Source organism: Canis lupus, chromosome 29 (assembly GCF_048164855.1).
Source record: "Canis lupus baileyi chromosome 29, mCanLup2.hap1, whole genome shotgun sequence".
Taxonomy (NCBI): Eukaryota; Metazoa; Chordata; class Mammalia; order Carnivora; family Canidae; genus Canis; species Canis lupus.
Window position 1 is genome coordinate 5,794,357 of NC_132866.1, and position 14,320 is coordinate 5,808,676.

Here is a 14,320-nt window from a genome sequence, read left to right on the forward strand (position 1 = left end):
TCCCCAGTACCACTTTTTGCCCCATTAAGGGAAGTATCTATCTACTGAGAATGTATGATGGGCACCACATGTAAATGGGAAAAAGAAATGTATGTCTCCCAGGACTATATGTATTTGCAGAAATCTGCCCTTTGGAGCTTTGGGACAGGTATGAAGGAAAGTTGATTTCTCCCTCTCTCAACATCTGTTCTTGCAAGATTTTAAAAGTATTTTATGTGAGAACAGTTTTAGATTTATAGAAAAATTGTAAAGCTAGGTCAGATTCCCCTTATGCCTCACACAATATCTCCCCCATTATTGATCACATTATGGTGCATTTGCCACAATGAATGAACCAATATTGGCAATTATTACAACTGAAGTCCCTACCTTATTTATATTTTCTGATTTTTAATCTAATGTCCTTTTTCTATTCTAAGATCCCATCCAGGATCCCACATTAGCCATCATATCTTGCCACTTGGTTCTGACAATTTCTTAGAGATTCCTTTTTTGACGATATTGATAATTTTGAGAAGTACTCCTCAGGGATTTTGCAGAACGTTCCTCATTTGGTCTTTGTCTGATATCTTTCTTATGATTGCGCTGGACCTCTCAATGTTGGGGAGAAGATCCCAGCGATAAAGTACCATTCTTGTTACACCAGAGCAAGTACTTTCGACATGACTTATCTCTGTTGATGTTGACCTTGATCGTCTGGCTGGGGTCATGTTTGCCAGGTTAATCTCCTTTCCATACTGGATTCTTTGGAAGGAAGTCACTGTGCACATCTCACGCACAGAAGAGTTATGCTCCACCTCCAAGAGGGTGAAGCAGCTACATAAATTATTTATAATTCTCCTGCAGGTGAGATTTCTCTACTCTTCCTACAGACTTACTTATTCAGTTCCTTATCCATATCAGGATGGGCTCGTGGATATTTATACTTTAAGCTGTAATCCAATACTATTTTATTGATCTAGTTTTTAAAGATTTTGTTTATTTATTAGAAAGAGAGAGCACATGCAAGAGAGCACAAGGCGGGAGGACAGAGGGCAAAGGAGAAGCAGATTCCCCGGCTGAGCAGGGAGCCTGACATAGAACTTGATCCCAGGACCCTGAGATCATGACCTGAGCTGAAGGCAGACACTTAACTGACTGAACCATCCAGGTGCCCCCAATACTATTTTATTTATGTTATTGTTTAAATTGTCTCCACTTTGGCCATCGGGAGCTCCTGCAGTTGGCTTTGTGTCCCTTTGACATATACCCATTGTGTGTGTGTGTGTGTGTGTGTGTGTGTGTGTGTGTGTGTATGTGTTTGTGCATGTGTTTATGTGAATGTGTGTTGTCACTACAGGAAGCCTCAGGTCCATCTTCTGTATTTCCTGCACAAGCCTTAAAATCAGCCATCTCTCCGCAGAGCCCTGGTTCGTCGGAGAATAGTATTAGTCATCAAGATCTGGGCTCTGGGTGTGCTCGCCAGTACTGCAGGGACACTTCTTGGTCTTCTCAGTTGACAGAGTAAGGAAATAGATGTGTGTGTTCTTGTTAGATTTGAAAGAAGCAAACTTCAAGCTCTAGGTCATGACCAAAGCATACCATGCCTTTTCACACAATATTTTTCATTCTAAAAAAATTCTATAAGACAAAATATACCAGGAATGTGGCTTTTTACGGCTATACCTGTACGAGCAAAAATGAAGAATGGCTATTTTCAGTAATCAAATCAGTTCTTGAGAATCAAAGCTAAACATTAAGTTCCTTTCCCTAAAATGTCATTTTAAAAAATTAATGCCCAACTCTCTAGCGTTTGACCTAACTCTGGCTTTTCAGATTCCCTGAGCCGACCCATGGCTCCAGGCTGCCTTTCTGCTAATTACTGGAAATTAATCTGACCTTTTCCTAAAAGTGGCACACAAAATGATTTTATTCAGCTGGTGAAACCATTTTCATATGCGATTTTTACTCACTGAAGGTACTAAGGGTCTTTTGCTTGAACCTACTAATTTTCCCAGCATGTAATTTAAAGATATGGTCATAAACCCGAAACAGAGGTGGTGAGAGCACAGAGCTAATGAGACCAGGGTTGCAGATTGTGTCTGTTAGGATTCCCCATTCCCACGGGAACCATTAGCTTGCCTCTGTTCCCTGGACTTCCCTGGCATGTCTTAGCCCCTTAGCATCTCACAGAGGACACCCCGAACGTATGAGGGCAGACAGCCCCAGTTCAGAGACGTGATGCATGCACTTCCCCATCACTGCTGGGTTAGCAGGGCTATGTTTGTGCAGGTGACATTGTTCACATCCATGTTTCCCAAACATCAGTCACCCATGATCCACATGAAAGATTTCAGCCTAATTATAGAAGCAGCCACACTTAACAGTTTATGCGTGCTTAAAATATTGCATTTTTTTCTCAAACACATAAAAGGAATATAAATGATTCAAATGAAATGTGCGGGGTGCCTGGTTGGTTCAGCTGGTTAAGCGTCTGCCTTCGGCTCAGGTCATGATCTCAGCATCCTGGGATCCAGCCCTGCATCAGGCTCCCTGCTCAGCGAGGAGCCTACTTGTCCCTCTCCCTCTGTTCCTCTCCCACCGACTCGTGTTCTCTGTCTCTCTCAAATGAAATCATAAAAAAATAAAATGAAATGTGCTGTGTACCTCTCTAAATGCACCTGTCATTGGGAGGACGTTGTATCATTTGAAACCAGTCTGACACCTTTCACAGTTTCTTTCTTTTTTCCATCCAATAGATGCTTATTGAGTACCCCACTGGGGGTGCCCTGCACAGCTATGCAAGCTAAGCTCTGCATCACTTGAGGGGCAGGGGTGGTCGGGTGCCCAGCTGCTGAGCCTGGTGGCCCAGCCAGGAACCAGCACCATCCAGCAGAGCTCCATCTAACAGCAGTGACGTATCCCTTCTGAGGGGAAAAATTTTACTGACTCAACATCATCCCACTTCTCCTTGGACTCCTTTCTGTCTACTCATTTCATCAGCAAACAGTTACTGCAAACCCCTCAAGTTCCGGGCCCTGGGCTGGGTGCTGGAGATAGTTTGCCCTTAAAAAAAAAAAAACTGCATAACACCCAGCAATTTCCTTTCAGAACTACTTTGAAGCTCGCTCAGACGGAGCTCTAGGAAATGTCAGCTCCTGAAGCCCAAACATAAGGAAGAGTTGAGAGCCCACGAGGGGTAGAGAGTTCTATCGTGGCTCCTTTGAAATCTGGTCCCTTCTTTTATAGTTTGAAACAAGCCCGCTGGGCATATAATGTCTGGTTGTGCCTATTCAGCTGATAGGAATGTGGTTGCTCTGCCAGAAGTTCTTGCTGGGTTTAGCGTCTTAAGTGGGATCCGTGGCAATGCGTCAGATCCCCGGGAGCTGTGGGCCGGCCCGGCTCCGGCCTCCTGCATCCACGTCGCTGCTCATCTGGAGCCCAGCGAACAGGCCTTTGCAGTCCTGCTGTTTTCATGTCTGGGTTGCTGCTGGCGACGGAGGGATCCTGGTTCCGTCCACCTGCTTGCCTCCCGGCCTCAGGGGAGAAGGCAACGTTTTGTATTTTAAAAGATTGTATTTATTTATCCATGAGAGACACACAGGCAGAGACACAGGCAGAGGGAGAAGCAGGCTCCATGCAGCCCAATGTGGGACTCGATCCCGGGACCCCAGGATCATGCCCTGAGCCGAAGGGAGACGCTCAACTGCTGAGCCACCCAGGTGCGATCTGGAGTCAGATGCAAACCATCGAGAGCATTCTTGTTGGCTATATGGACGGTCACACGGAGACGCTCTTCGGGCCCAGCAAGCCTGACCTGGGGTTGGGGGGAGCTGGCAGTTGGGGAAGAGAGTTGGCACAGCTTCAAAGATCTTTTCCTATAAAAGAAATGTCCAGAAGCCTGGAAATGTATGTCTTGAGTTAGGTCAGTACCCCCAGCACATGTCCATTTTTCAGTGAAACGTTCCCAGGTACAACTGCCCGTGTTTGCAGATTCCGGAACCCGAGCACACACAGAATGGGCCTATTACACTCCTCAACCTCAGAGGCGCCTCCTCTCGAGAAGTTTCTAAGGCCGGGACAGCAAATTCATGTAACTGTTCTATTTGAAGCATCTGAGGCTGGGGGACCTGGGTCTCTGAAGCCTATGGGGGAAAGGCAGGAAGGGCCGAGTGCTAGCTTCTGTGCAAACGGAGGCAGGCCGCGGAGACCCTCCCCGTCCTCGGTCTCCTTGTGTGCAGGGGGTCGCGGCCCAGACTGGAGCCACGCTCTGCACTGCGCGTGCTCGGGGTGGCAGGGTGGAGCGTCCTCCACTTGTTTACGCGGGTGACAACACCTAGTGCAGATGAGGCGCTCTCGGGCCTGGGCTCTTGCGGTGAAGCAGGGCCTTGAATGTCACGCTAAGAGGTTGGGGCTCCACTCCCAAGGCAGTGGAAAGCCACGAGGGCTTGGACACGTCAAGTGACCTTTGGGGCAGTGGTTTTAGAAGCGGTTGGAGATAGAGCATCCTTTTTAGGGGGGAAAGTGGTGGCAGGACACTAGACGGGTTACGCTAGGGATGGAGAGCAGGCGCCAGGCCTGTGAGGAGACCAGAGCGGGAGCTGGTGAGGGACTGCTGTTCTCCGCGGACCCCTCCCCGCCATCGAGGCCCTCAAAGGTGACTGCTTGCTGCTTATGGGGTGGGGGAGGGAGGGGAGTGACACGACCTCTCTGAACCTCTGCACATGCTGAGGCTCACTGGGTTTATCATCGCTGTCATTTGCACTTCCCGTGCCACCAGGTGTTCTTGGAAACCTGGTTTTTGATGGCATCGTGGTGGATCCTGCGCTCTCTGGCCCCTCAGGCTCACCCTTCAACACAAACCTGACCAAGTCTTAGAAGTGTTTAAAAACCATCAGGCTGGGCACCTGGGTGGCTCAGTCAGTTAAGCGGCTGCCATCGGCTTGGGTCTTGATCCCAGGGTCCTGGGATGTGGGTCGATCCCACATCCGGCTCCCTAATAGACAGGTCTGCTTCTCCCTCCCTCTCTCTCTCTCTCTCCTCCCCCCAATAAATAAAACCTTAAACAAACATCAGCAACTCCCCATTTCCCTCAGAATAAGCCCCAATCTCAAGCGCGGGGCCTGTGCGTCCCCCTGCTCTGAGCCCGCTGCCCTACTCAGGCCCTGCTCCCCTCCGCGTCCACGCCGCCCCCCGAGGCCAGGCCCCACGGCCGCTCCGCACAGAGCGTCTACACACTCCTACCCTCCCCGCCCCGGAGCCCTGCTCACCTGCCTCGTCTTGTCTCCATCGTCCTGGACTCCCCTCAGAAGTTACCGGTTTGGGGTTGGTGTTACCTGCTGCACGTTCGTGTTTCCCCAAAGCCAGCAGGTTGGACCCCCACCGGGAGGACATTGGGAGGTGGAGCTGTCGGGGTGATTGGGTCAGATGAGGTCAAGGGCGTGGGGCCCCCAAGGGTGGAGTAGCGGCTTCAGAAGAGGAAGAGACTGGGGCCTTCTCTCTCCCGGGTGAGAACAGGGTGACCGTGGGCCCCACAGCGAGCCAGGAGGGTGGCCCTGAGTAGGGCCCCAGCCACGCTGGCCCCCGCGCCTCGGACTCCAGCCTCCAGCCTCCAGCCTCCAGGCCCAGGGGGATAGATGTCTGCTGGTGGAGCCCTCCTGCCTGGAAGCACACTGAGCCCTGTTTGTCCCGAACTCCTCACCTACACTACCCTTGGCAACCCTGCTCAGCTGCCACGTACGCCGTCAGGACCTCCGGGGTGGGCATGTTACCCGAGCGCCCCATCAGGACCTCCGGTGGGGGGCACGTTACCCAAACACCCCGTCAGGACCTCCCATGGAGTGTGTTATCCACACATAACAGTTAATTCTCTTACTGGTTTCCCAGGGAAGCTGGAATCTTTAAGGGCAGATACAATTGCTGCTCATGTCAGGATCCTCAGAATCTGTTAATACTTGGCACATAGTAGGTCCTCAAAGATGTTTGAATGAATATTGATAAGAGTCCCTCATTTTTCAATAATTTGCTTTACTTTTATCTTGGCTTTTGTTTTGGTCTAGTGCTTTTTCATTAGGTTTGATGAATGCTACCAAAAATAAAAAATCATTTTCATAAATAGTTTTTTTTTTTTTTTTTTTTTTTTTTAATGGATCAGTTGTTTAATTAGGTTCTTTGTAAGAAATTTAAAACACCAATTTGTGAGGGTAAACTCCATTTGTGAGAGAAAACACAGAGCGGAGGTAGCCCTGAAGCTGAGGAACAGCTTTGATTTTTGGCAGAATTTGCGAGTCCACAGCTTTCTGATCAACCTTGCGCTGCTCTGTAATCTCGTATTTCTCCTTCTCTGTGTCAAAAATCTCCCCTTCCTGGTGTCTGGGTTTACGCAGCTTCTTCTTCTTGAAATAAGCATCAGTGAGATGTTTGGGGATTTTCACACTGCTTATATCAATTTTGGTGGAAGTGGCAATGACAAATTTCTGGTGTGTTCTACGCAGAGGAACTCGGTTGAGGGCCAGAGGTCCAGTCACAAGTAGCAAGCCACTGCTCAGTTGCTTCAGGAAAACTACCCTCTTGCCTCTGTGGCGCCCAGTGAGGATGATCAAAATGGTCCCCGGAGTGATGCTAGCTCGCAACTTTCTCACATGCTGACTGAAAGGTTTTTTGCCATGGCTCAACAGCTTGCGAGGCACATCTTCAGTAGGATAATACCTAGGCATTTTGCGAAGTTTAACCACTCGGGTACCACCATTCTTGTCACCACCAACTGGTTTTGTAACGGTAGCAAGAACCTTCTCCTTCTTTTTCTTTTCAACCCTGGATTTAGCTGCCGAATACTTCCTCTTGTACATGGCTTTTCTGGAATACATAGCCGATCGGGAATATCTGCCAATTCCTCTGACTAGGACAGGGTTTCGGCTGCAGTGGGGCTTCCCCTTCTTTGGCGTTTTAGCCTTTAGGTTACCCTTCTTTGCCTTGCCACCAGCATTAACCTTCTTGGCTTCAGGTTTCTTCTCCTTAGTATCCGGCTTCTCGGCTTTTTCGCCCGCCATCTTGCAAGATGGAAAAGAGAACTAAGGTCCCATTTTCATAAATAGTTTTACAAACACTTCCCTCAGCTGCTTGCATTTCAAATTATTGAAAGGGTTACTATAGACAATGAGCAGATCTTTTTCCCCAGAAACGTATATGTCGTATCTCTTGATTGATTCAGGTGTGTCCCAGTTTGTCCAAAGTGAAGAGTGGAACCTTTTAAGGTGTAGCCCCATTGAGATGATGCTCTAAACAGAGGCCAGACCTTGGCCTGCAGCCCTAAAGTTTATCCCCGCTCTACAATCTCTGCATTAAAACTCCCTCTGGGGCACCCGCCTCCTGCCATATCCTGCCCTCAGTCCCCCTTCACCTGGGACATCTGGTTTGCAGCCAGATGCAGCCCCTCTGTTTGAAGCTGCAGGACACAGCTGGTGGGCCCATCTTCCACACTTGGCTTCTTCTCGGGGATCCTACCCAGAAGAGTCGTAGGATCCCTCCTGTGAATACCCGTTCCTGACCTCCATCCATGAGTCCCTCCTCTGTCCTTCTGACCACTGCCAGGAGAGCCTTTTCTCAGCTCTGCCTTAAAATCGCCTCGTTAGGGAAGCCTTCCCTGGTCATCTCATTTAGGCAGGTACCTACTCTGTCGGTTGCTGTAATTGCTCTGTTTCTTTCACATTGTGCCTCGCCCTTTTGGTTATCTGCTTACACGTTTGCCTCCCCAACTGGACCGCCTGTTGCAAGAGGATGGAGACCTGTCTCTTTCGCTCACACCGTTCGCCAGTCTCCCACAGGAGTGTATGTGTTAAATATCAGTGATATCTGGGTGGGTAGATGAGGGATGGGGGTGGACAGATGGAGGCTAAATAGATGGGACTGAGTAAGGCCTAACCCTTTGAAGCGGATGGTGTCGATGAGGCCTCTGTGTTCTCTGCTTCCCTTTGGTGTAGTCTCCTTGGGCATCTGGCTATTCCTTGTAAGATCTTAATGGCCTTTTATTTCCAGGATGGAAGATATTGCCCTAAGTTAGTATATTTTGATTTTCTTTCTTTAAAAGAATTTTTTTAAATTTATTTGAAAGGGAGAGTGAATGAGAGAGAATAAGCATGGGGAGGGGCAGAGGGAGAGGGAGAAGCAGGCTCCTCTCTGAGCAGGGAGCCCCGTGTGAGGCTCGATCCCAGGACCCAGGATCATGACCTGAGCAGATGCTTCGCCGACTGAGCCACCCAGGTGCCCCTATTTTGAAATTTCTAAGTTGAATTTCCTGAACTGGTTTTGGGACAGCCGACTTCCCATATTACCCTCACCCTTCTGAGGGCCCTTCCCACGCGGAGTTGAGGTTAGTCTGAGTCACCAGTGGAATAAGGCAGTAGAGACAGCCTGTGACTTTATACTTTTTACCTTGGTCTCATGGGTCTCTCACTTTGGAGGGAGCCAACTGCCAAGCCCTGAAAATCTTTAAGCAGCCCTTTGGACAGGGCCGCGTGGAGAGTTGGGTCATCTGGCTGACTGGCGGCACCCATTGCCAGGTAGGCGAGTGCGTCATCTTGCCCACTATCGTGCCCGCAGCTGCGCCCTCTTGCAGTGGGGCCTCCATCTCAGCCCAACTTCTGGTGATGGCAGCCCCCGCTGAGGTCTGACTTTACCCTCGTGAGACACCCCAAGACTCAACCTCCCGGCTAAGCCGATCCGGGTTCCCGCCCACAGAAACCACAAGCGAAGTGGCCAGCTAAAATGCTGTCTTCAGTAGAACCAAAGTGGTTGCCTCCCACATCAATCAGAAGCAAGTAATGAATAAGCATCAACTAAAAGGAAAGGGAAGAAGACAACATGGAGTCCAAAGACTCGCCTGCAGGTGCCTCTCCACTGGGTGCGTGCATGTGCGGGGTCGTGGCCTGCAATGACCGGGCGTAGCTCACGGTTTACCACAAATTACCTGGGGTTGTGCGGATCCCAGGGTTGATGGAACTCTGGTCTGTTGGGGGAAGAGAAGAAAGTCACTTGTTCCTGAAGCAGAGAAACGGCCAAAGTAACAAACAAACCAAGTGTTTAAGGAAGACAGCCACGATCTTGGTCTCATGGTTGGCTTGTTTTTGAGGTTTGATTACAAAGAATTCTGAGAACCTAAGAAGAGGTTTCTGTTTGTGTGTCCTCCCCCTTCTTGAGTGCCTCACCATGGGCACGCCTCCTCCCTGACGCCTTCCCTGACCACCCAGGCTCCACTGGCCCTGCAGTCTCTGAATCCCTCAACTATGTGGTCAAGACCACCCAGCTGCACAGAGCACATCTTCAGTTTTTGTGTGTCGAGGAGAGACAGTGACCTGAGTTCAGCCACGTTCGTCCAGAGGCACAGCCAGGTTCTGACATCAGGAGTTGTGATCCTAGGGGTGGGAGAGGTGGGGAGCACATCTACCCAACTGCTTGAGGTCCTCCAGCTGGTGTTCCTGCTACAGGTTTCTCATACCTTCTCTCTTGTCTTCTTATGGTCTTAACGGCACTGCCAGTGTCTCCCGTCTAGCATTGTGCTGCTTTGTTTAAATTACCATTTTTGGAGAATGGGTTCAGAAGGGGTTAACTCTCCTCTCGGCATCTCCTGCCCCAGTTGCACTTCTGCATTCATTCAGCAAACATGGACGGAACGTGTAGGGTCGCCCCATAAAACACGGGCTGCCCAGTGAAATTTGAATTTCAAATAAGCAACAAATAGCTTTTGAGTAAAAAGTATGTCCCGTGCAGTGTTTGAATTTGCAATCCAAATTTGACTAGATTTTCTTTTTTCCTCTTTTTTCCTCAATCTGGTAACCCCAATTGTCTACTCTGTGCCTAACTGTGTGGTATAAAGATGCATAAAACATAATCCCTGCCCCCTTGGAGCTGTCAGCCCAGCAGAAGAGACAAGCACCTGTGTGGAGAAAGCACTTCCCAGGGGGCATGCTGGAAGCACACCCAGCACGGGGACAAGAGAAGGGCCCCAACCCCGGTGTGGGTGGGATCTTAATATTTCAGGGGCAATGCTCAGCGGAGGCTTCCCGGAGGTTTTGTCCTGCACTGACCCTCAGTGTGGACTGGCACCTCCTAAAGGCAGGAACCTCGTCTTTTTAGGATCCATTGTGCACCATACATAGTAGAAGCTGGGCTGAATCGTACAGTTTTCCCTGCATAGCACAGGGTTTTCATATTTTGATCCCTTCTCGCCAAACACCATAATTCAGTTCTTAATATGTTTACTGGCCATGTGCTACTTTGCATCACAGCCTCACACCTTTATTGACAGAGTCAGTTTTTTACAGCATCCTGTTGAAAACGAGCATCCCAAATGGTGATTTACAGTCAAAGGCAATGTCATGGCATTTGTATTTTTTGGCAGAAAGCCCCCAGCTTCCTGCCTTTCTGCCCCTGCCCTAGCTGCCAGTCATCCCCAAGGCAGCTGATGGTCCCTGGGGTCTGCTTTCTCACCGTGGATTTGCTGGGTGACTATTGCAGCCCAGTGCTACTCTCCCACTTGCCTGGACAGCTTTTGGCAAGGTCAGCAATGACCTTGGGGAATTCCTCGCCCTTTTCTCAGTCTCTGGGATTTTCAACTGCTTGGTATTCATAGTTGGTGGTCTTTTTCTCTCCCAGTTCCTGCCCCTGATTTCTTGGTCCCAGGTTTTCCCTTATTCTCCTCCTCCTTCCAGGACTGTTCCACTTATTTCCCCCCCTGTTCCTTATCTCCCCCACCAGCCTTCTAAATCTGCATCTCAGGAGGTTCTGTGTTCCACCTACTTCCCTTCATGGTGTTCTCTCTCTAGGCCCCTTCATTTCAAGGGTTGCTACCCTCACCTCTGTTAACGTGACAAAATCCTCCCCACAAGCCCTGATCTTTTGCAAGATTCAGGTCCATATTTCCCATTGTCCTAGATCATTTCACTCTGGACATTATGCCACTCTCTCCAGCTGCTAGTCCCCCAAAGTGATCTTCTTTGCTTCCCTCTGGAAGCTGAGTGGCTTTACTGAAGTCCATATTTGGCTTGTGACACAACCAGTTCCTGAGTGTGGATTCTCATCTCGTTACCTCTCCACCCTCTGCACCCCGCTCACCAGCTAACCTCTGCCTTAGAATGGACTCTAGCTGAAAATGATGATCCATTATTGTGAATTACCTGATGAACAGACTCTTGGTTACCAGTGACAGAAAACCACCTAAACCCTACTTATGTTCAAGAGGAGTTTTTCTTTTCTGTTTACAAAACTGAAGAATCCTGGGGCATTTCCTGGCTTTAAACCTGATAGACTCCATCCAGGGGACTCAACTAATGTCCTCAAGACTGGCATTTATTCTCTACATCACTTAGCTCCTCCCTGTTAGCCTTGATTGGAGAGAGGCCTTAACCTCATAGTGGCCAGATGGCTACCAACAGCCCCAGTCTCGTACCTCCTTCTCTGCAACCCTTGCTAGAGACATTCTCATCCTCTGCAATGTCAACAGGAGTCCTCAAGTTGAGTCTCTGAGAATTAATATGGGTTATGGGTCAACATTTGAAATGGTGAACCAGAAGCGTGGAATAAGTGACTGACAAAGCCTAGGTCATACACCCACCTTTGGTATGGGGAGGAGGAGGTAATCAATCATAAATACAAGGACCATATGGGAGACTGGTGATCCTCCAAAAGAACCCTGGGCTCTGTGATTATATTTGAGGAGAATGGAAGGCAAGCAGGAAAGAATGTCTACTCAACTGTATGAATGCATCTCTGCAGTTATCCCAGAGGAGGCTTCATGACAGCTGACACATGCAACATTCCTGGACCAGTAAGCGATAAGGTCTGACCTTCAGCTCTGGACATAATATTAAAAGAACTTCAACATGTCACAGCTGTTATTTGCAGTTGCTAACTATGAGATGATAATGCTTCTTATCTGAAAAGAGATGTTCTGGTGTCCTCCACTATAAAGCACACCAGGCATCCGTCAATTTGCAGAGAATATTTTTAAACTTCTAGGATTATAGTTTGAGGGCATTTCCTCACATAGCAAATCAAGATTTGAAAAAAGTAGTCAAGATATCACTTAATCAAAACTTGAATTAATTTTAAAAAGTGACTGTATAGAAGTTCACTTTTGTACTATCTGTTAAAAATGCTAAGTAGGGGGCGCCTGGGCAGCTTAGTGAAGTGTGTCCAGCTCTTGATTTTGGCTCAGGTCATGATCTCAGGGTCGTGAGACTGAGCCCTGTGTTGGGCTCTGTGCTGGGCCTGGAGCCTGTTTAAGATTATGTCTCTCCCTCTGCCTCCCCCCCACACACCCCTTGCATGCTCACTCTATAAAGAATTTTTTTTAAATAAAAATAAAAATACCAAGTAAATCAGTAGTGAAAGTAAGGTTTCTCTGGGAGTGTTTACAGTAGTAAAGAAAAGGTTTGTGTTGTTGAAAGTTTCCTGGACTTTGGTAGTATAAATTTACATACTAGTTCTTGTAAAGTTAGGAGGCTTGGGTGATGGGTTGGAAAGGCAGGGTGAAATCTACCACATACTCGTGGTGTTTGGGACACAAGATCCAGCAAGAGGGAGGGATGAGGCTTGCAACAATCACATGACTGTTTTCCCTCTCATGCCAGATATTACATTTTCATGTGTAAAGAAACTAAAGAGTAAGCTTCAAACCTCCAAAAGATAGAACTGAACCTCTTCTGCAGTCTCTCAGAGTTGAGAGGATAAGGATTCTCCAGACCCTCCATCAGAAGCCTGGGAGGGGCATTCTCAAGGCATAGGCGCTAACTGGAGGTAGGCTGAGTCTTACTAAAAGTGCAACCCAACCTTGACCCAGCTCAATTCTTGACAGGTGAGGGACTGATTACATTGATCCAGTCTGCTTGTAGAGGAAAGGCTACTAGCCTCCCTGGTGAGAAATATCATCTAGAGCCTCCATGGTACTTTCATATACAATGGCTGTCATGAAATAAAAATTGACTAGACATGCAAAAAGAAGCTGGAAAATGTAACTAACAATCAGGAAACAAACAAAATAAAAGCAGTGTAATGAATGATCCAGATATTGGAATTGGTTGAGAAGGACTTAAAAATAATTAGGATTGGTATGGTTTTAAAAAAATAAAGCTAAAAATGGAGAAATATATGCAGAATTTCAACAGTAGCTTGGAATCCATAAAGTTAAGTGGACATCATCTAGCTGAATAAAGCATTATCTAAAGTATTCCTTGGAAAGTTTAACAGCAGAATGTAACCAGAAGAAGTTAGGAAGAGTGAACTTGAAGATAGCAATAGAAGAAAATAAAACACAGATAAAAACAAATGGAAATAACATACCTAAACATATGGAATAGTCAAAACTCTGTCTTACACATACTTGGAGTCCCAAAAGAAAAGGAGAGAGATTGGAGCAGAAGCATCCTCTAAAGAAATAATGGCTGAGAATTTTTCAGAAGTGATGAGAAACAGTCAGTTCATACTTTCAAGAAGTTCGGTGAATCCCAATTAGAATAACTACAAAGAAAATCCCATCAAACTATTGAAAATTGAAGTGCAAGAAAATCTTTCAAACATCCAGAGGACAAAAAGACTTTCAAAGGAGCAAAAAGTCATTGCTGACTTTGCAATGGAAATACACTGGCAAGAAGAAAATGAGAAGATACCAAGAAAGGGCAGAATGTAAGAAAAACTATCAACCTACAATCGAGCCCAATGAAAATATTCTTCAAAAATGAGTGAGAAATAAAAATGTTTGAAGACCAAACAGGTAATAAAACTCATCTGCAACAGTCACAGACTCCAAGAACTATAAAAGGGCATGCTTCGGGTTGAAAGGAAATGAACCCAACTGGGAGCCCAGAACTGCAAAACAGCATAGAGCATGAAAAAGCAAATATGTTGGTAAATCAAAAAAGTATTCATTGTTAAACACCAGTAACAAGATGTGTAAGGATTTACAACATATATACAAGTAGAATATATGAAACCAGTAGTACAAAGGGAAGAAGAAATAAAATTAAACTTTTATGATATTTTTGCATTGCTATGAAAGCAGTAAAGATTCTAATTTAAGATACAGTGTAGTAAGTCTGGGATGCAGATTTTAATCTCTAATCGCTAAAAGAAATGTACAAAAAATATAAGAAGCTATTAGAGGAGAAAAATAGAATAGGAAAAATACATGATTTTTTTTAAAGGAAAGGCGAAGTAAAGGAATGAAATGCTAATAGGATAAGAAAATATATAAAAGGATGGTAAATTTAAACTCAGCCATGTCAGTAATTGTATTAAAATTAAACAGGCAAATTAAAAAACAAAGATTGCCAGATGGGGTTAAGAAATC

At 46.9% G+C, this 14,320-nt stretch overlaps 2 protein-coding genes across 2 annotated transcripts in view; one reads left to right on the forward strand and one right to left on the reverse strand.

The window, feature by feature from the left end:
- The window catches only part of ADAM12 (ADAM metallopeptidase domain 12), a 329,912-nt gene that overhangs the window by 49,733 nt on the left and 265,859 nt on the right, over window positions 1-14,320 (forward strand). The gene's annotated exons all lie outside the window — the stretch shown is intronic.
- Window positions 6,098-7,060, reverse strand: LOC140620705 (large ribosomal subunit protein eL6). The gene has a single exon (XM_072804905.1). It carries the CDS (start codon window positions 7,026-7,028, stop codon window positions 6,162-6,164), a length of 867 nt encoding a protein of 288 aa, XP_072661006.1. The 5' UTR covers window positions 7,029-7,060; the 3' UTR covers window positions 6,098-6,161.